This window comes from Callithrix jacchus, chromosome 6, assembly GCF_049354715.1.
Source record: "Callithrix jacchus isolate 240 chromosome 6, calJac240_pri, whole genome shotgun sequence".
NCBI lineage: Eukaryota > Metazoa > Chordata > Mammalia > Primates > Cebidae > Callithrix > Callithrix jacchus.
Window position 1 is genome coordinate 131,107,081 of NC_133507.1, and position 21,044 is coordinate 131,128,124.

The following is a 21,044-nucleotide window of genomic DNA, read 5'->3' on the forward strand; positions in this document are numbered from 1 at the left end:
CATTTCTATACATCAACAACAGACAGAGAGCCAAATCAAAAGTGAACTCCCATTCACAATTGCTGCAAAGAGAACAAAATACCTAGGAATACAACTAACAAAGGATGTAAAGGACCTCTTCAAGGAGAGCTACAAACCACTGTTCAATGAAATAAGAGAGGACACAAAGAGATGGAAAAACATTCCATGCTCATGGTTGGGAAGAATCAACATCATGAAAATGGCCATACTGCCCAAACTAATTTATAGATTCAGTGCTATCCCCATCAAGCTACCAATGACCTTCTTCACAGAACTGGAAAAATTCACCTTAAACTTCATATGAAACAAAAAGAGAGCCAGCATAGCCAAAACAATCCTAAGAAAAAGAACAAAGCTGGAGGCATCACGCTGCCTCACTTCAAACTATACTACAAGGTCACAGTATTCAAAACAGCATGGTACTGGTACCAAAACAGAGATCTAGACCAATGGAACAGAACAGAGGCCTCAGAAGCAACATCACACATCTACAGTCATCTGATCTTTGGCAACCTGAGAAAAACAAGCAATGGGGAAAGAATACCCTGTTTAATAAATGATGTTGGGAAAACTAGACAGCAATGTGCAGAAAGCAGAAACTGGACCCCTTCCTGACACCTTACACTAAAATTAACTCCAGATGGATTAAAGATCTAAACATAAGACATAACACCATAAAATCCCTAGAAGAAAACCTAGGCAAAAACATTCAGGAAAAGGCATAGGCAAGGACTTCATGGCTAAAACACCAAAAGCAATGGCAACAAAAGCCAAAATAGACAAATGGGATCTAATTAAACTCCAGAACTTCTGTACAGCAAAGGAAACAATCATTAGAGTGAACTGACAACCAACAGAATGGGAAAAAATTTCTGCAATCTACCCATCTGACAAAGGGCTAATATCCAGAATCTACAAAGAACTAAAACAGATTTACAAGAAACAAACAAACCATCCGAAAGTGGGCAAAGGATATGAACAGACACTTTACAAAAGAAGACATCTATAAGGCCAACAAACATGATAAAAATGCTCATCATCACTGGTCATTAGAGAGATGCAAATCAAAACCACACTGAGATACCATCACACACCAGTTAGAATGGCAATCATTAAAACATCTGGAGACAACAGATGCTGGAGAGGATGTGGAGAAATATGAACACTTTTACACTGTTTGTGGGAGTGCAAATTAGTTCAACCATTATGGAAGACAGTGTGGCGATTCCTCAAGGACCTAGAAATAGAAATACCATTTGACCCAGCAATCCCATTACTAGGTATATACCCAAAGAATTATAATTGTTCTGTTATAAAGACACATGCATACGTATGTTCATTGTGGCACTGTTTACAATAGCAAAGACCTGGAACCAACCCAAATGTCCATCAATGATAGACTAGATAAAGAAAATGTAGCACATATACACCATGGAATACTACACAGCCATAAAAAAGTAATGAGTTCTTGTCCTTCATGGGGACATAGATGAATCTGGAAACTATCATTCTCAGTAAACTGACACAAGAACAAAAAACCAAACACCACATGCTATCACTCATAGGTGGGTGTTGAACAATTAGAACATGTAGACACGGGGAGGGGAGCATCACATACTGTGGTCAGTTTGGGTGGGCTAGGGGAGGGACAATGGGGGGTGGGGAAGGATAATGAGGGGAGAAATACCAGATATAGGTGATGAGGGGATGAAGACAGCAAACTGCCTTGCCATGCATGTACCTATGCAACAATCCTGCATGATCTGCACATGCACCCCAGACCCTAAAGTACAATTAAAAAAAAAAAACCTTCGTGTGCTTTGATCTAAAATTTTTTTAACTTAATTCTTAGTGACTAATGTCAGCTGCTAGTAAGAAGCCATAAATAACTAGCTTTAATAAGACAGAAGTTCATTTCTCTGAATTTAATTTTAAAAGCTAAAATAAAGCAACCATGGGAGCAGTGGTGACTCCATTTGTCATCAAGGAACCAGTGCCCTACCCTTTTGACTCCCTACCTTTAGCAGATGATTTATATCCTCAAGGCTTCTTTGTGATCCAAGGTAGCAGCTAGAGCTATCCAGCTATCATACCCAGGAAGAAAGCAGAAAGGGAGTAGTTATGAACAGAAACTATACATACCAACTCTCTCCCCTACCCCTCTGAAAGGTATCTCAGACTTCCTCCCTAACAAATTCTGATAGTATTTCTTTATTCTCCTCTAACTCAAAGAGTGGTTGGGAAATACAGTATTTTAACTGCACTATAAATCCCAAAATAAAATCAGAAGTCATACTATGGAAGAAAGTTTGAGTATCAGGTAGGCATTTCACAGTCTCTGCCACAGCATGTTCAATATTTTAATACATATTTGGTGTCATTTAATCTAAAGAGCTTTGTGCATTGTGCCATATTTGAATTTAGCAAAGCTCTAGCCTGAATTTATATCCCAGCTCCAGCTGTTACTAGTAATTTGAACTTGAGCAAGATATTTTTCCACTCTATATCTCAATTCCCCCATCTGCAAAGTGGGGACGATAATAGTACCTACATCATGAGAGCATGTAAAGATTAAATGAGCTAATAAATGAAATCACCTATATTTGCTATTATTGTCATGTATGTTCTGTGAGGATAGGTCTAATTGCAAGACCCAAATTTGGCTCCTCTAACACCTATGAGGAGCTTTTGTTCAGCATTTATAATGCCTTGCTTTTCAAATTTCAGCATTGTTTTCATTCCAAAAGAATCTGGAAACAAAACAGGAGTATTATCATCACTTCCTCCCTCTCTATCAATTGTTTGAAGATGCATTCTTTGAAGGAGCATTCCACTGGAGGACTATCCCTGCTCTTTGTAAAGGGTTTGGACATCAGGTCCAGCCTGCCTTACCAATGATTTATTGCACAAAGACAGAGTGCAAATAAAATACTGTAGAAAAAGGGAGAGAGTAATGCCCAAATATAAGCTTTACTCCTGTGCAATTTTGCTCAGGGCCATTCTTTCCATGCCTCAGTGGTCTATGACTTAAAATGTTTAATAAAGCTCTGTGCAGCACCTGAATTTTGAATACCTATAAAAAAGAAATATTTTAATATAGTATGTAAAACATATTTTTCATGACAAGACTTGCTGTGTATTTGAAACTACATTGCAAGCGTTTAATCGTAAAGGATTTTTTTCTCTTTTTTGTGTCTAAAAGAAGTTTCAAAGCTACAAATGATTTTTACTTGTTAATCACAATAAAGTGTTTTTATTTCTAGACCACTGCAGCATTCTCTGTTCCTTCTCAGGATGACCTGGCATCACTAGCTGGTTAGATTGCTCTTTATCTGATTGGAGCCTTGTCAGGAATTCTCACCTCTTGGAACGCCAGCTGAGGCGATGCCACCTCAGCTCATTGACTCATAGCATTAAAAAATGAAACCAGCAACTGGGACTGAAACTACAGGTCTGGTGGACAATGGCATCAGAGACACATGATCTAGAGCTATGGCTTCATGTTGATCACAAGTTAGAGCTGGAACATTTTCCTTGTATTTAAATTGCTGACACATTTCTTTCTTGAATCAGGGAAATGCCCCATATTTAAAGCATGTATTTCTGCAGTTTCTGTAGCCTCAACTATGAGTATGACATGGTATTGAAAACGGTATAGCTGTGCATTCCAGGCATCTTATTGCAAACATTATGGTAAACTTTTACTTTTTTAAAAAAACAAACATCAATTATCTTAAACTATTGTGAAGCCAAAGCAACTATAGAGTAAAACAAAAATCTATGGACCTATCCAACTGTTTTAAGAAGGAAGAAGTCATGCTGAGAAACATCACTAACAAAGACTACTGATTCTTCTCTTCCTCCTCAAGTCATAGTCATTTAACAAGTGCAGTCCTGAATAATCTAACACCATCTCACACCAGCTTTATTGTTTTCTAAAAATTGGGGCAAGACACATCTCTGTTTTGTATTTCTTTATCCTTTTCTACATTATGAGGAAGCTAAAAATTCAGTATCACCATTTGAACTTCATTTATTTTAAGCGATCTAACTAGTAATAAAACTATACAATAATGGCAAGTACAATAAACAGAACCAAGGACAAAAACCACATACAATTATCTCAATGGATGCAGCAAAGGCCTTCTATAAAATACAACACCACTTCATGCTAAAAACTCTCAATAAACTAGGTATTGATGAAACTATTTCAAAATAATAAGAGCTATTTATGACAAACCCACAGCCAATATCATACTAAATGGGCAAAAGCTGGAAGTATTCCTTTTGAAAACCGGCAAGGATGCCCTCTCTCACCAATCCTATTCAATATAGTATTGGAAATTCTGGCCAGGGCAATCAGGCAAGAGAAAGAAATAAAGGGTATTCAAATAGGAAGAGAGGAAGTCAAATTGTCTCTGTGATGACATGATTGTATATTTAGAAGACCCCACTATCTCAGCCCAAAATCTCCTTAAGCTGATAAGCAACTTAAACAAAATCTCACAATACAAAATCAATATGCAAAAATCACAAGCATTCCTATACACCAAAATAGACAGAGAGCCAAACCATGAGTGAATTCCCATTCACAATTGCTACAAAGAGAATAAAATACCTAGGAATACAACTTACAAGGGATGTGAAGGACCTTTTCAAGGAGAACTACAAACCACTGCTTAAGGAAATAAGAGAGGATACAAACAGATGGAAAAACAGTCCATGCTCATAGATATAAAGAATCCATATCATGAAAATGGCCATACTACCCAAAGTAATTTATAGATTCAATGCTATCCCCATCAAGCTACCATTGACTTTCTTCACAGAATTAGAGAAAACTGCTTTGAATTTCATATGGGGCCAAAAAAGATCCCATAAAGCCAAGACAATATTAAACAAAAAGAACAAAGCTGGGGGTATCACACTACCTGACTTCAAACTATACCACAAGGTTGCAGTAACAAAAACAGCATAGTACTGAAACCAAAACAGATATGGACCAATGGAACAGAACAAAGCCCTCAGAAATAATGCCACACATGTACAACCAATCTGATCTTTGACAAACCTGACAAAAATGAGCAATGGCGAAAAGATTCTCTGTTTAATAAATGGTGTTGGGAAAATTAGTGGGCCATATGCAAAAAACTGATATTGGACCCCTTCCTTATAGCTTATACAAAAATTAACTGAAGATGGATTAAAGACTTAAACATAAGACCTAAAACCATAAGAACCCTAGAAGAAAACCTAGGCAATACCATTCAGGACATAGGCATGGGCAAAGACTTCATGACTAAAACACCAAAAGCAATTGCAACAAAAGCCAAAATTGATAAATGAGATTTAATTAAACTAAAGACCTTCTGCACAGCAAAAGAAACTATCATCAGAGTGAACAGGTAACCTACAGAATGGGAGAAAATATTTGCAATCTATCCATCTGACAAAGGGCTAATATCCAGAATCTACAAGGAACTTAAACAAATTTATAAGAAAGAAACAACCTCATCAAAAAGTGAGCAAAGGATGTGAACAGCCACTTTTCAAGAAGACATTTATGCGGCCAACAAACGTGGAAAAAAGCTCATCACTGGTCCTTAGAGAAACACAAATCAAAACCACATTGAGATACCATCTCACGCCAGTCAGAATGATGGTTATTAAAAAGTCAGGAAACAACAGATGCTGGAGAGGATGTGGAGAAGTAGGAAAGCTTTTACACTGTTAGTGGGAATATAAATTAGTTCAACCATGTGGAAGACACTGTGGCGATTCATCAAGGATCTAGAACCAGAAATACTATTTGACTGAGCAATCCCATTACTGGATATATGCCCAAAGGATTATAAACCATTCTACTACAAAGAGACATGCACCCATATGTTTATTGCAGCACTATTCACAGTAGCAAAGACTTGGAACCAACCCAAATGCTAAGCAATGATAGACTAGATAAAGATAATGTGGCACATATACACCATTGAATATTATGCAGCCATAAAAATGATGAGTTTTCCTTTGCAGGGACATGGATGAAGCCTGAAACCATCATTCTCAGCAAACTAACATAGGAACAGAAAACCAAACACCACATGTTCTCACTTATAAGTGGGAGTTGAATAATGAGAACACAGGGAGGAGAACATCACACACCAGGTCCTGTCAGGGGGTTGGGGGCAAGGGGAGGGATAACATTAGGAGAAATACCTAATGTAGATGATGGGTTGATGGATGCAGCAAACCACCATGGCATATGTATACCTAAGTAACAAACCTGCACATTCTGCACATGTATCCCAGAACTTAAAGTATATATAAAAAAGCCACTAGACATTACAACGTAGAGCCAAATTTTAATAAATGATTTTTTAAACCCTTCAGTGCTCATCAATTGGAAGTCTGAACCAAACTCTTCCTAAATTTCAGCAGGTTTAGCAAAAACAAGTAGCTATCTCTCTTCTCTTTCTCTCTCTTCCTCTACATTTATATGTATAAAATATTTAGACATATGTACACCATCATTTTTTACCTATGTACTATATGTACTTATGTACACATGAAAATATACATATACAACATGCATGTGTCTTTAAATGCACAGTTACATGTGTCTACAGAACACTAAACACCTTGTTTCCTCTTTCATCTTATTCCTATAAACTCAATTTCTAGTCGTCAATGTGAAGATTCAGAAGTGAAATTGCTTAAGAGGAAACTTCACACCTAGCTCACACCTTCTTATAGAATTTCTGCAGCAGCAGGTTCTCAAACTTTCCTCTTGACATTTAGAAAGACTGCTGCTCTTAGGTAATAGAACTTGACACCTGAACAATATGCCCTACATTTTCAGAACACTCAGAATCTACTGATTAATCTATATACTATCTTTGTGAAGTAAATAATTATAATTTTTACAAGTTTTTTTCAGGCGAGACAACTGAGCCTCCACTGAGGTGTCTAATAACATAGAACAGTAAGGAACCGTATTTCAACACTATTATTTAAAGAGGGAGAACTACATAGGAATGATGAAATAATAGCTCACTAAATAATCATTGGACACAATTACGTGCCTTGTAAACAAAGAAGAAGAATTTTTCTGTCCTTAAAGCAATTATGATATAAACTGATATGTATAAAGAGATTTGTTTGAAGCACTGTTGAAGCATGGGACAGAAACAATTAACTGCCATTTGTTGGGGAATTGTAGAAAATATGCTTCTAAAATAACTGTGATGGAGCATCTTGAAGAGCAGGATTTTATTTAGCAGACAGAGAAGAGAACGATGTTCCCATGAGACACTGTGACATACCAAGGTACATAAGTGTGAAATGCCTTTCTCAGCCAAATAAAATTATACCAGTGCAGCAGGCCTGGAGGAATCCAAAATTTCAGTAGAAAATTTTAGAAAATATAGAAACCACATAGTGAAGAACCTATAATTCATGCTATGAAATCTTAAATCTATTTTAGGCTCCCAGGAATCACTGATAGAGTTGACATAAAGGCGTGGATAACATATGACCTGATCCTATTTGTGTTATAGGAGATTTTTTTTCTGTAAAGAAGGACCAGGTCAATTCATTAACTCGAACAACAAAGGGAATAAGTTGAAAGGAAGAAAAGTGTAAATTAAGCTGCAGCACTGAGAATGAAGAGAAGGTAGCAGTTTCAACTCTCATTTTACAGGTATAATAAACAAAATTCAATCCCTTTAAGTATAATAGATAACTTTCCTTCACTAGTGCCTTTCTAAAATGTGCCAATTTTTTCTCCTCAGGACATTTCTAGATTTAGTTTTGCAATATAGTAGTACATAACCTAGCTGCCTGGGTTGCTGCATGACCGAATGGAGTACATATAGATTCAGAAATCACATAACTCCATATTTCATCTGAAGATATTCTTGTCTAAAGTGACAACATTGCTTACCTCTTCACTTGGAGTCTAGAGTTAAATAAAATATACAGAATCAATTTCTCTTTCTCTCCCAAATGAAACCAAATTGACTGACAGGTCTTCAGGGGAAACCAGTCAGCTGCAGCATGAGTTCTCACTTAAGTCTCACTTCAGAAAGAAAAGAAGGGCGTGAAGTGTCAGTAGAGGGTGTTCAGTTGCTCCTAAGCTTGTAGCTCCATAAAAGTAATTAGAGAAGTCAATCGAGGACCTCGTGCCTTCTAAAAACCTTTCCAATTTTGTTCAAAATAAACAATTCTTGCTTTTCAAGCAATAATTTGAAGACATAATTTATATTTTATCATCTAATGTAAAATGTTTAAAAAGTAGTTTCAAAATTATTAAAAATTGAATTGTTTAAAGAAATGTCTCTAATCAGTACACAAGCAATGTACACACACAAAATGGAAACATCTAAGTCTTGTCAAATTGATGTTAACTTAAAAATAAGACCTGGCTAAAGAGATACCCAAATTTATTCATGGGATAGTGCCCAGGCTCTGCGCATCATATGGAAAGCTATGGCATCATAAATTAAAAGCCGAATAATTTTGAAAACTTTTATTTTTAGTACTAGGTGTATTACAGTTCATTAAGGTATGAGGTCTGATGTAGACATGTTTAGTTGCCACTTATTTTTACTAATGTAGTTCTATATTAAAGTGTAACATAGAAATCATGGAGTCGTGTTTACCAATCATGGTAAGAGAAAGACAAATGCCTGACAAGGATCCTATATGTCTTCAATTCATTTCAAATTATTTCACAAGGGGACTCTTACTTCCCCTAGAACCCTCCATGAGGGAAACCCATGCTGACTTCCCAACCTGACTTCTCAGAAAATGTGCCTTTTTTTTTTATCAGATTCTACTCAAGGCCCCCAGTCTGAGAACTAAAATAAGGGTTTGGGGCCATGCAGGAGGCCTGAGAGTGTGAGGCAGCAAACACATTGGCAGCCAGACAGCTTAGTGGCATCAGACAGAAAGCAGCAATGTACACCCCAGGTCCTGTCTACTCTTTCCCTTCTTGGCCATGAGTTTAGACGTGTGAGTTAACCCAGCTGTATCTCAGTTTTTTTCCTCTGTAAAAAGTGTGAGAATTATAATTACTTGCTTCTTAAGGATGTTATGACACTAATTAATGTCTCAAAACTCTGTGAATAAAAATCATCTGCACAGATGTTAATTACCACTAGTCATAGAATAGCCATGAGGCCAGATGCAGCAGAAGTGGTAGGCAGGTTTCTAGCCTTTTTAATGAAGGACAAATGGCAGTGAGTAGGAAAAACTATGGAGACAAAGCATTAATCAAGGACTTAAGGTGAAGAACATCATGCTAGCAGAGCTGCAGTCACCAGGTGTCCACTGAAATGGTGGTGGAATGCACATCCCATGACTGCAAATCACCAGAAACTTCAATCATCTGTGGCAACATTTCACAAACAAAAAAATTTTTTAACATGACTTTGAATCCTAGTGGAGCAAACAAATTATGGGGAGCATTGCTGTACTCTGCGTAATAAAAATAAGACTCATTCACTTAAATTATGTGAGCCTACCCGACACTGTCCTTTTATTATTTTTAGATACAGAAATTGAAGAATATGGCCAAATTAGAGAATTCCGAATCTTTCTCAATAGTTACTTGATAATTGAGTTAGGATATTGTACCTCAGTGACCTTTAAAAGGCTCATTTAAAAAATAGTGTAGTTATTTTCCTACAATTTCTACTATTACCTTCATATCCTTCTGGCCTCTGCCCATGTTTCATCTTTTGGCTACACCTAGAGAAGCATGAAGGACAGGTCCTCTATTCTCACTAACTAATCTGGCCATGTGAGGTGATTTGCATAAGGTTCCTGGATCAGAAAAGACAGTTTGAGTGGAAAGCCTGGAAATTCTAAAGGCTTTTCCATCCAAAGATTGCAGAATTTCTAGGTACTCACATATTGCAGATTACTTCACATTTTACACTTTCTCTTAAGAGTTCTGCAGGATGATGTGAGTATTTTCAGTGTTACAAGTTGCTACACTAGTCTAAGTTAAGAAATATGAAAGTGCCCTTGAGATGTGTATAAGTGAGCAAAAGTGGACCAAAGTGAATAAAGGTGGACCAGTTGGAAGACTCAAATACTTGCAGTAGGGGTCAGGTCTGAAGAATAACACTTGTTATCTGATATATCTGAACTGTATCTGACAACCATTTATTTTTATGGAGATCAGATTCAGCATGAATTGGATTTGGATTATATGTAAGGTATCACCATGACTGTTTTCACAATTCAGCTTCAAAAAAACTCAAGTACAAAAGGCATTTTTGTCTCTTTTCCTTTCAATGAGAAACAGCGGTTCAGAGAAGTTAAATAACATTGTAAGAGAGTGTAAGATGCCTTTGGCTTCCAGTCTAGTGACCTATCCCCTGGCTCCCTCCCTCTGATGTCATAATTATTTAAGTGTCTAAAGAGGCTCCGGGACATGAGTGTGCCACTTCCTGATGGAATCAACCCCTTGGTCACAAAAATGCACCCAGGCACAGTAATGCCCCACTTATAGAAAAGTAAAAATAGTCATAGCAGATTCAAATTGCCGTAACAGCAGTAGCAGAAAGATGAGAAAATAAGCTAATGTCATCAAATCACCACAGAGGATTGTTCATTCTTACAACCAACATCTGTGAAGGATCTATGATGCCAAGAGACTTGGTCTTTACCCTCAAGGACTTAACCAACTGTGGGAGGAGATAGTCATGAAACAAATAAGCTCCTAAATAATGAATAAATTACAAGGGAAATCGTGCTAAAATAAATCTAAAAGTTTAATATCCATAAACTCCAGTATGCATAAAATTAGCTGTTAATTTTTTTCATAGTAATCATGTTTTTTTAATGTAAAAAATCTAATTTCAATGGACATAAAAGAAAGTAAAAGTGGATAAAAATAAAGCTCATGATATAACATCAATTGATAAGCCCTTATCACAAATGGGATTGCAAGCAACCTTCCCTTGGATTTTCAGTGCCAGGTCTTCCAGTGCATTTTGAGACTGCACTGACAGCAGGTAGAGTTGGGAGTATAATTACCACCAGAAAATACTAAACTAGATGCCAGAAATTGAATCGGGAATAAGAGGACAATGGACCTGGCCATGTGGCATGGTTCAATCTGCTGGTGCCAGGTCCCTGCCAACTTTGACCAAGAAAAAACTTCTCCTGAGCCTACAGGTGAAAGAAATCTGCAGGTTGATCTCAACTAACAACTGCACTTCAAAATGCTCACTGTGACCGTGAATCCCCTTCCCACTCTCTTCGCACTTGAACTTGAATACTATAACTGCATTTTAGTTGTGGAAGTAAGTAAGTAGCAGCTGAGACATCCTTGTTTGTTCATGAGCCTTAATTTCTAGAATATTCTCTTTCTGTGTTGTTAAAGATTGCTAGATATCAGCTGTCTCTTCCTGCACTGCAGAACCGCACTAAACCCAGCACCCTGCCTGAGGCTGGTCAGATAATGAAGCAGAACAATAATGTAATGAGATATTATAGCAATTTCTAACCCATTCCACACCTGACTGACCTCAGTAATGAGTCAATAAGGCCTGTGGCTCTGTAATGGGAACTTATGGAGTAGAACATTGAGGCAATAAGTTGCAAAAGAAAACCTAGAAGCTGTATTAGAGCAGGTATCATAGCTTCTAGCATTTTTAATAGGCCAATTCAGTCTATAACCTAATCTCCTGTGGTACCCAGTAGCTTTCTTGCTTCGTTTTCTGAATGACTTCTTGGTTTTAAGTTCCTTATTTAAAAAAAAAAAAACAGGGAGAGAACTTCTTGTTAAATGAGACATACAAGATTTATAACTTTGAGGTATTAAAAAGTAGAAATAGAGTGAACAAAAATAAAGCTTATGATATAGAATTTAGTTTCTTCTGCTACTCACATCTTACTCTAAACTCTTAGATTTCTAGAATATATATATATATATACCCAGTTGCATGATATTAGTAGAATTAGTGCCTTCACCTTTTGGTTCTACTGATTGCTTCAATTCTTTTAATTCTGCAACAGTTTCTACTGGTATTCATCTCTTTTTAAACCTAATTATCATATGTGAAATGTTAAAGTTGGATGTTCTGGGCAATTGTGTCATGATCTTAAATTGATTAAATGTGAAAAGTTAAATATCACAGTTCATCATGTACCTCTTAAGCCATAAATGGTATTGTAATTGGATGAAGAATAGTATATCAAATGATGTACTGAACGTTGGTTTCTATGATGATTCCATATGGGATTCTAGCAGAAGAGAAGGATCAATTCTCTTACTTTTCCTGGAAAGCTAGGCACAGAAAGTAGAGTCACAGACATTGACAGTAAGATTATCTGAAAGAAGGAACCTCAGTGTCTCCACAAAGAATGAAATTTAAAAAATAAATGAGAATAGGAAAGGATAGTTATAAGAGAGTAATGAACAACTGAAAACAGAAAAAGGATGGTGTTGCACAGACACTGGGGAGTCACAAATCATCCAAGTTAGGTTTGGGCCACAAGACTAGTTTTGAACAATAACATATGAATGGCACTGATGTTTTATTTACAGTCCTAGGGAGCTAAGAATCATTGTGCCCCTCTCTCTCTTAATAGCCTCGTCTCCCTAGGTTAAGGCTGCTATACAATAGAAGTATGATGTAAGCTACATATGTAATTTTCAATTTTCTAACAGCCTCATTAAAATTAATAGACTAAATAATTCAATAATATTTTATTTAATCTTATATATCCAAGATATTTTTTCAACATGCAATCAATATAAAAATAATTATTGAGATACTTGACATTCTTTTTATCTTACTAAGTCTAATAAATCCCACATGTATTTCACACATATGACACATTTGGATTCAGATTCGACACATTTCAAGTGTTCAATAGTCACGCGGGGCTAGGGGCTGCTCTGTTAAGTAACAAAGTTCTAGAAGGTCTTGCTACAAGATGAAAGAGGGCTGCTGTATAGTCTACAGTCTAAGAGAGAAACTTTTGTTGCATCAAGTAAGCCACTGTAATTTTAGAGTTTGTTACTATAGCTTATAATTACCCTGACTAGTATAATAAATGTGATAAAATCAGTACCAACCAAAAGATTTTCCTTTTTTCTCTTAAGTTTAAAGAAATTGAATGTAGTTAAATGAATATAAAAATGTTGAACAGGAAATTAGGTGAGGTGTTGATCCATTAATGTTTTTCATAGTTGGGAGCAAAGTTAGTAAAGAATAGGAGCTGATGCCTCACTGCCAGAAGAAACACACATGACAGATGGAATTGACTGTGTGAACCAATCACAATCAAATCTGTGTACAAAACTTTGAGCTATCACAACTCAATTAGGAACCTCCTTTCCTGCTTCATTGTTGAAAACCTAATTTTGGGGGATGATATCTTTCAGTCTAACAATCTTTCTTCTTTCTGATTTCTTTACTCTTCCCTTTCCTCTTGGTCTTACTTTTAATTTTACAGGAGTCACAGATGCCTAACTCCTGGTGAGGGGATGAAGGAGTCTAATATAGTGCTGGCAGAGGCAGGGATTGGAGAAGGTGGAAGGGAGTTGAAGAGGAAGAACTACCATATTCTCTCAGTCCTGACTGCTTTCTGCCCAGGTGTTCAGGGTGACCAACTGTTGACAGTTGTAGCTGAAGACCCATGGAAGGGTAAAGTACCAATTTGTGGACCACTTGATCATCTCTGTATGACTAGTTAACACCACCCATCTGACAAACTATTGAAAGGGTACCCTTCCATTACTGAACAATTTCTAGAGCAACTGTTGATCTTTCTCATGATTTGATTTGAATTAATTTTTCTGGCATGCCTGTGACCTATATGAGAAATTTGGAAGTGTCTGTCACTCCTAAATGGGACATAGGGATTCCCTAATTAAAGACTTCATGAGAAGGTCCTGTAGGAACATCTAATTGCATGGTAAGATGAGTCAAGTACCACTAACTTGACTACCATAATGAGGAGAATGGACTGGGGGGTATAACATACCTCTAATACACCTTTCTCCAAATCTCTCTGACTCTCCTCTCATTCTCACACCCTTTGCTCCACCTCAGCAGGGGAGAGAAAAACCCGTTCTTCTAGTTCTTATGATCTCTTCCCCACAGACTTTAAGATGACACCTAGACAGGTCTTCATTGAAATGGCAATTTTCTGTCTTTCCTCCCCTCGCCACACTTCTTCCCGTGTGTGTGTGTGTGTGTGTGTGTGTGTGTGTGTGTGTGTGTGTTTTATGATTTTGCAAAGTGCATATGGTTGAGAGTGAAGGAGTTAGAAAGGAAATAAACCCCATTCTTTCTCTTTCTTCAGTTTATTGCCACAGGTAAACATTTTACATCTCACCTTCTTTGTAATTTCTATAGCCTAACTACTGTCAAAAGAGCTTCCATGGATACTCAAGACAGGTACACAGTGAGTCCCGATGAAACCTTTTGTGCTTGGCTTTGTAAACAAATCTGACAACAGCTTCCAGGAAATTGCATCTGATGTTTCAAGGCTAGATCTGGCTGTCAAGCATGCTGAGTCATATCCATTGAGTCAGAGAGTGCTATGCTGTAAGAGAATTTGTCTAAGATCAGCTAACATCTTTGCTTTGAGATGAAGAAGACAGGAGAGTTCCTTAGCAAATGATTCTGAAGAGGTAGAAAAGCTCCCCTTTAGGAGAGGTTCTATTCTTTGCTTTTCTTCAGGGTTCTATCATTATTGTCTGAGCTCAACCACTTGGGAACTAGAAGCTTATAACTCAAATAACATTTTTGATAAACATTATGATGGAAGAAAGTCAAAGATGTAACATGAATAGTTTAATTAAGCTTCTGTAACTCAAAACAAACATACAGCTAAAGTGTCAGAAGTCTAAAGTTTAAGTCCTCAATACCACAAAAGCAAAATATCAGCAAGGAAGCCATAGACTTCTAGGTAGATATTCAAAAGTGAACTAGTGTCTACAGATCTGCTAGAAATGGTGGTCTAGATATGACAGATTGAAACACAATTAGAACTCTAAGGTTACAAATTAACTGGAACCCACAAAACAAGGTGAGTTGGCTTTCATCTTTAAAAGAAGCCATTTATCAAGACTGGGTATGCTTCCTCACAGCACAAAAGACCTAAGGGTTCACAATCAAAATAAAAGTACCTATGAAACAGAAAAAAAAAATAGTTATCCTTTCTTAAGTGGCAAATATCTCAACTGAATTTGATGAGAAGAAAACCAGAGACTGTGACTATGTTTTAAAATCACCACGACCTTACAAATCAAATAATCAAAATGAAAATGTAGAATTAGAGTGTTTCTAATACAAAGAAATTATAAATATTCCATTACCCTGATTTGCTTATTACACATTGTATGCTTATATCAAAATATCACATGTAAATCATAAAGAGCTATAACTATTATGTCTCCATAATAATTAATAATAAAACTAAAAATAAGTAGGCCTACATTTACAATATATTCACATATTTCTCACAAGATAAGGTTTAAAATTAAATTATTATTGTTTTCTTTTCTATTATTAAACAGACACAAATAAAACTTGATAGCTACATAATTTAAAATACAGTTTTTCTATAGAAATAGTATACGTACTTATAACTTTTTCCAATAATACAAAAAGCTTTGCTAACAAAAACATTATTGAATAAAGTTGAATATAGGGCAAACTTATTTCCACTATCTTTACCTCTAAAATGCTCACCAAAATTTCATAAACTTATTTCCAATTCTAAAAATACCCCTATTCATATAGAAAACACTAAATGTTTTTATTAATGTCATAAAACTATATATACTGGCTCCTAAAGAATCCTTAAAAGAATTTTTTACCCAAATATGTTTTTTTAATCAATTTAAATTAAAAGGAATTTGTAGAAGGATGAAAAATAATTATATTTTTTACTATTAAGGAGTAAGCAAGCCACATTTATAATTAGTGATAATAGTAATCGTAAGACACACTGATCAGATGTTGGAGGCTCAGCCCTACTATCCATAAAGTATATCCCTGAAAACTAATGAAGAATCTAAGGAGTTTCAGGCAAGGTTATTGGATTCCCTTAATCATCACCCTCACCTGTGTAAGTCTATTAACAATTCATTATCCCGGATCTTGAGACATTATGGTGGTCTAAAGTCATCCAGTACGATGCACAAAGCTGAACAAAAGGACATACTTTCTTGGGAAATAGATTCTAGAGTAGGTGAAGATTGGAGAAGAGTCAGGGTAAGAAAGAAAAGGCTGTGTGATTAAGGAAGGAGCCCAAGAAAAGAAAGACAAGGCAACGACAAAGCAACATTTGGCATCTAGAAGCTCTCCTGTGTATGGCATGCACTCAGTGTGATATATTGGTCTTAAGTTATTACCCCTCCTTGTGTCCACTCACTTTGCTATGTGTCTTAGAAGTTTCTTTCACTAAAGGCAGAATGCCCTCTCCTACTCGGTGACTTTGGGATTGGCCAAGTGACTTCTCCAAAGGATGCTAACAAACATGATGTAAGTAAATTAGCAGCTTTAAACGTGCTTGCATATTCTATTGTCCTTCTGCTTGCTCTATGCATGCTATATGATTAAAGCATGACCTAGCTAATGCATAGGTCCTGGGAAGGTGAGAGAGACATGTAGAGCAGAGGGGAATTCAATCTGCATCTTGCAGCCAAATCCAAAGTAGCCAAACCCCAGCAAATCTGCAAATGCATAAGCAAGAATAAATGATTGCTGCCTTCCCCATTGTTTTGTGGTATTTTGTTTTGCAGCCTCATTAAGGCAACAGTCAATAGATATGCTGATCTGGATACTAGAAATAAAAGAGTAAATAATGCAAAATACTCACTCTCAAGGGAACAATTTAGTAAATAATATCAGTAAGTACCCTCAAAGTAAATGCAGTGAAGAATGCTATGAAACACCTAACCTGGGGACTCAGGTGTCCTGGATGAAGTAACATCTAACCTCAGACCTGAAAAATGAAGAAGTATGCGTAAACTAAAAGGACTAGAGAGGGCTGGGCGTGGTGGCTCAGGCCTGTAATCCCAGCACTTTGGGAGGCCGAGGCGGGTGGATCACTAGGTTAAGAGATCGAGACCATCCTGGTCAACATGGTGAAACCCCGTCTCTACTAAAAATACAAAAAATTAGCTGGGTACAGTGGCGCGTGCCTGTAATCCCAGCTACTCAGGAGACTGAGGCAGGAGAATTGCCTAAACCCAGGAGGCGGATGTTGCGGTGAGCCGAGATCGCACCGTTGCACTCCAGCCTGGGTAACAAGAGCAAAACTCCGTCTCAAAAAAAAAAAAAAAAAGGACTGGAGAGAAGGTACAATTTGATATAGTACCAAATGCAAAGGCATGTGAGAGAGCAGAAGATTTTAAGGTAATCATGAACAACTGGAGCAAAGAGTTTGAAGAGGAGACTATTGAGGATGAAATGAAAATGAGGAATTGCCAAGTAATTATAGTTAATGAGTGTAACATATAAGAAGCACAGCAAGAATGGGTGTGAGATTTTAGCATGAGTAGGAAAATTACTGGGTCACAAGACCAGAGTTTCAGTGTATTTTTTTTTTTTTTTTTGAGACGGAGTTTTTTCTTGTTGCCCAGGTTGGAGTGCAATGGCTCAGTCTTGGCTCACTGCAACCTCTGCCTCCCAGGTTCAAGCAATTCTCCTGTCTCAACCTCCCAAGTAGCTGGGATTACAGGCATCCTGCTACCATGCCTGGCTAATTTTTGTATTTTTTAGTAGAGACAGGGTTTCACCATGTTGGTCAGGCTGTCCTCAAACTCCTGACCTCAGGCAATCGCATGCTTTGGCCTCCCAAAGTTCTGGGATTACCAGCGTGAGCCATGGCACCCGACCGGTGTATTCATTTTTCAGCTCTATTTCCCTGAATATGTCACATTTGAACTTTCATTAATCAAATCCACTTTAAAGTGTTGCAAATATCCTTAATAATCTTAATGAGTCATGCAATTCTATGCAAATGTCATTATATCCAATAATAAGAATCTCCATTTAGCTATAATATTCTTTGTTAAGAAAGATAAAGGTAATGACTAAAGTCATATAGCACTGCAAGTGAATTTCTATTTTTAATTTTTATTATTAAGCTGGTAATATTTTTATTTTAAAAGTAATTTTGAGAGTGTCTATCAGGCTATGCACGGTTAAGTTTTAAAAATGCAAAAAAGTAGAGCATTACCAATACTCATCTTATTCTCTCCAAAAATATGTTTCTTCTCCACACATAAACACAATGCTAAATTTTGTGTGAATTATTTTTCTTTATAATTGTATCTTTTTTGTATGTTTCTTTAAATAATATACAATCTACTTTTGAACACTTTACACTCTTACTGTGTTTATCCTGTTATGACTTGCTTTTTCACTCAAGATTAGTTTGGGAGCATCAGCCACACTGCTACATGTAGAAAATGCAGTAAAGACTCCAGTATGTTTGCTATTACACTCAGGGATGCCAGGAATGTTCTTGTACATCTGTTCTGGTATATATGTGCAGGGGTGTCTTGAGACTGCTCCAAGGAGTACAACTCCTAGGTCACAGATTATGTGCATTTTCAAACCCACTAGAAATACTATTTTTTTTCCTGAAAAGTTTACCATCAACTGTACATAAGAGTTTATTCTGGTTCCTTCCTTGCTGGCACTTGGTATTGTGCATTTTAATTTTGCACGTCATCCTGCACCCATCCCTCCTTTCTGTCTCTTCTTTCCTTCTTCCTTTCTTCCTTCTCTACACTCCATCACTGACACAGAAACTGAAAGATATCTATAGCTAAATTTTCTAGGGTGAAGAGTGGAGGCAGGGGGCTTGAAGGAGCTAGAGATGCTTTTCTGGCTTTTTAACACAGGCATTGTTACTTCAGGCTCCATAGTGAGACGACTGTCAGCTTGACAACCCTTACAGAATTTTTTTCAGATTGCTTTAGCATCATTAATTGCAGAGTAGCATTTAAAAGGTGACCTCCTGAAACAGTCAGCGGTCAATGTCAAATGATTTAGAGGTAGAGCTCCTGTTTTGAGAGTCTGTACCAACCATGTTTTAGAAGGTAAGCAAATTGGTGAAATTTTTTACTAACCGACTGCAGCTGACTCCAGTTTCCATGGAAATCTATCTCAGGCAAGGTATTCCAAAGGTTCTTTATTTAAGAAATATCAAATAGCCCCAGGGAGTCACTAGTCATGTCAGACCACCATACCCACAATAGCAAAGATTATCCCCTGCCCGTCAGAAAGGGATAATCCTTCCTTTGGTTTCATGACTTTCTGACACCTCTTGAGAGGAATAAAATTCCATCCCAAAGCTTTCTCTTCATTTTTCTTTCTTGGAGCTAATAGAGTATTCAGAGTACAAAGCGGGAGGAAATGGGGGCTGGAGCATGCAGGCATTCTGCCTCTAGTGGCTCTATTTACTTAATGTGAGCTGTCTGGAAATATTAAACACAAAGATTCAGAAGGCTTATGTTTTAATTACTCCTGCTTGCTTATTATTAATACTTGAGTCTTGGGTTCTTCCTTTTTAGAATAACAGGATTGAAGTGGATTATCTCAAAGGATCTTCAAGTTATCAACTGAAAAATATGATGCCATGTTCTATCTGACAATAAGTCTTTTATATACACCGATATCCCTTAGAAGATAATCAACAACAGGAGCAAAGCTGAAGCTCTGAGAATCTAGTTAGCACCGCACCAGGTTGCTGTTCATTGCATAACATTTTCATTTTGAAACAACCTAAGGATATATTGTTATCCTGCACAGACCACTTTGTTGGGATTTAGAAGGATTAGCTTTCTAATTTTTCTTTTTTTAAAAAAAAAGTAACTTATTTTAGTGCTAATCACTGCATATTTATCACTTCCTTTGGCAAAGGTAAGAAAGTTAGAAAGCACCAGCACATCTTCTAACTTTGCATAGCAGGAAATGACATTAAATCTGAATTCCGCTCATTTGTTCTCCATCACATCCCTGACTTCTGCCTTGGTCCTCCCTATATAAAATAATGGTATCCAGTAGATAAAAGGGTGTGTCACTGGGATCTGACAACCTGGTTTCCATTCCTGATTCTGTCCCTTCTGGGCTTTTTGAATTTGGGCAACTTCCAAATTCTCTCTGACCTCAGTTTCCACATATATAACATAAAGTTAAAAATAGTACTTCCATCATAGAGTTGAAAAAAATAAATAGATATAAAGTACTCGGTAGTGCCTGGCTATAACAAGCATTCAATAAGCATTAACTATTATCGCTTTATCATTTCAGAAGCATTCCTTAGGATACCATTTAGTGTACTAAAGTGCTTATTTACTTGATAATAGTCTCATTGCCCAAATGTGTTTTGCCTCCAAAGTAAGCAGTTCATTGTTTACCTAATTGTCTAATAGACTCTAACATATTTTAATCTATTTGGTTAATAATAAAATCCTATAAAAAGCATTATGTTATCATTTAAAAAGTTATTAGAAAAAATTAATGTAGACATTGAATGTGGAAAATTTAGTAAATTCACTTCTTTCAAAATATGATCAACCTATTAACATTTATGTTAGTTATTATTTTTAAAAGCAGTAAAAACAAAACTTCCCTATGCTTTCTCAAACAAACTTGTTTTTTTAGTCTATCCAGAGTCAGGCAGTTTTTTGATATATCTGAGTAAAATTCGGACATCCAGATTTTTTTTTTTGTTAGTTTTCGAGTGAATTCAATTTTGTAAGACATTCTCATCTTTTTTTCTTCCTTCTCTCCCTTGTTCTTCGTGGTTCTACCCTTTTTAAATTCTTCAATAAGTAAGGCTAAAGTTGTTCAAAGGTGACTTCAACTATCTAGACCTTTGGTAACTAAAAGTATTAGGAACCCAAAGGAGAATTTTCTTCCACTAAGCCATTACCACAAAAATATTTTTATTTTATGTATTTATATTTATCAGTTTGATTTTGAACCTATTTTATAAATAAATGAAAAGTGCTATTTTCTTTAACAATAAATTTT

The 21,044-nt window shown here is 36.5% G+C and overlaps 1 protein-coding gene across 1 annotated transcript in view; it reads left to right on the top strand.

Annotated features, from left to right (window-relative positions):
• Positions 1–1,975: 1,975 nt before the first annotated feature.
• The window catches only part of LOC144582943 (uncharacterized), a 149,076-nt gene continuing 130,007 nt past the window's right edge, over positions 1,976–21,044 (top strand). The window contains exon 1 of the mRNA XM_078375638.1: positions 1,976–2,084. Within this exon, the coding sequence (XP_078231764.1) occupies positions 1,976–2,084 (109 nt within the window). The remainder of the gene's footprint in view (positions 2,085–21,044) is intronic.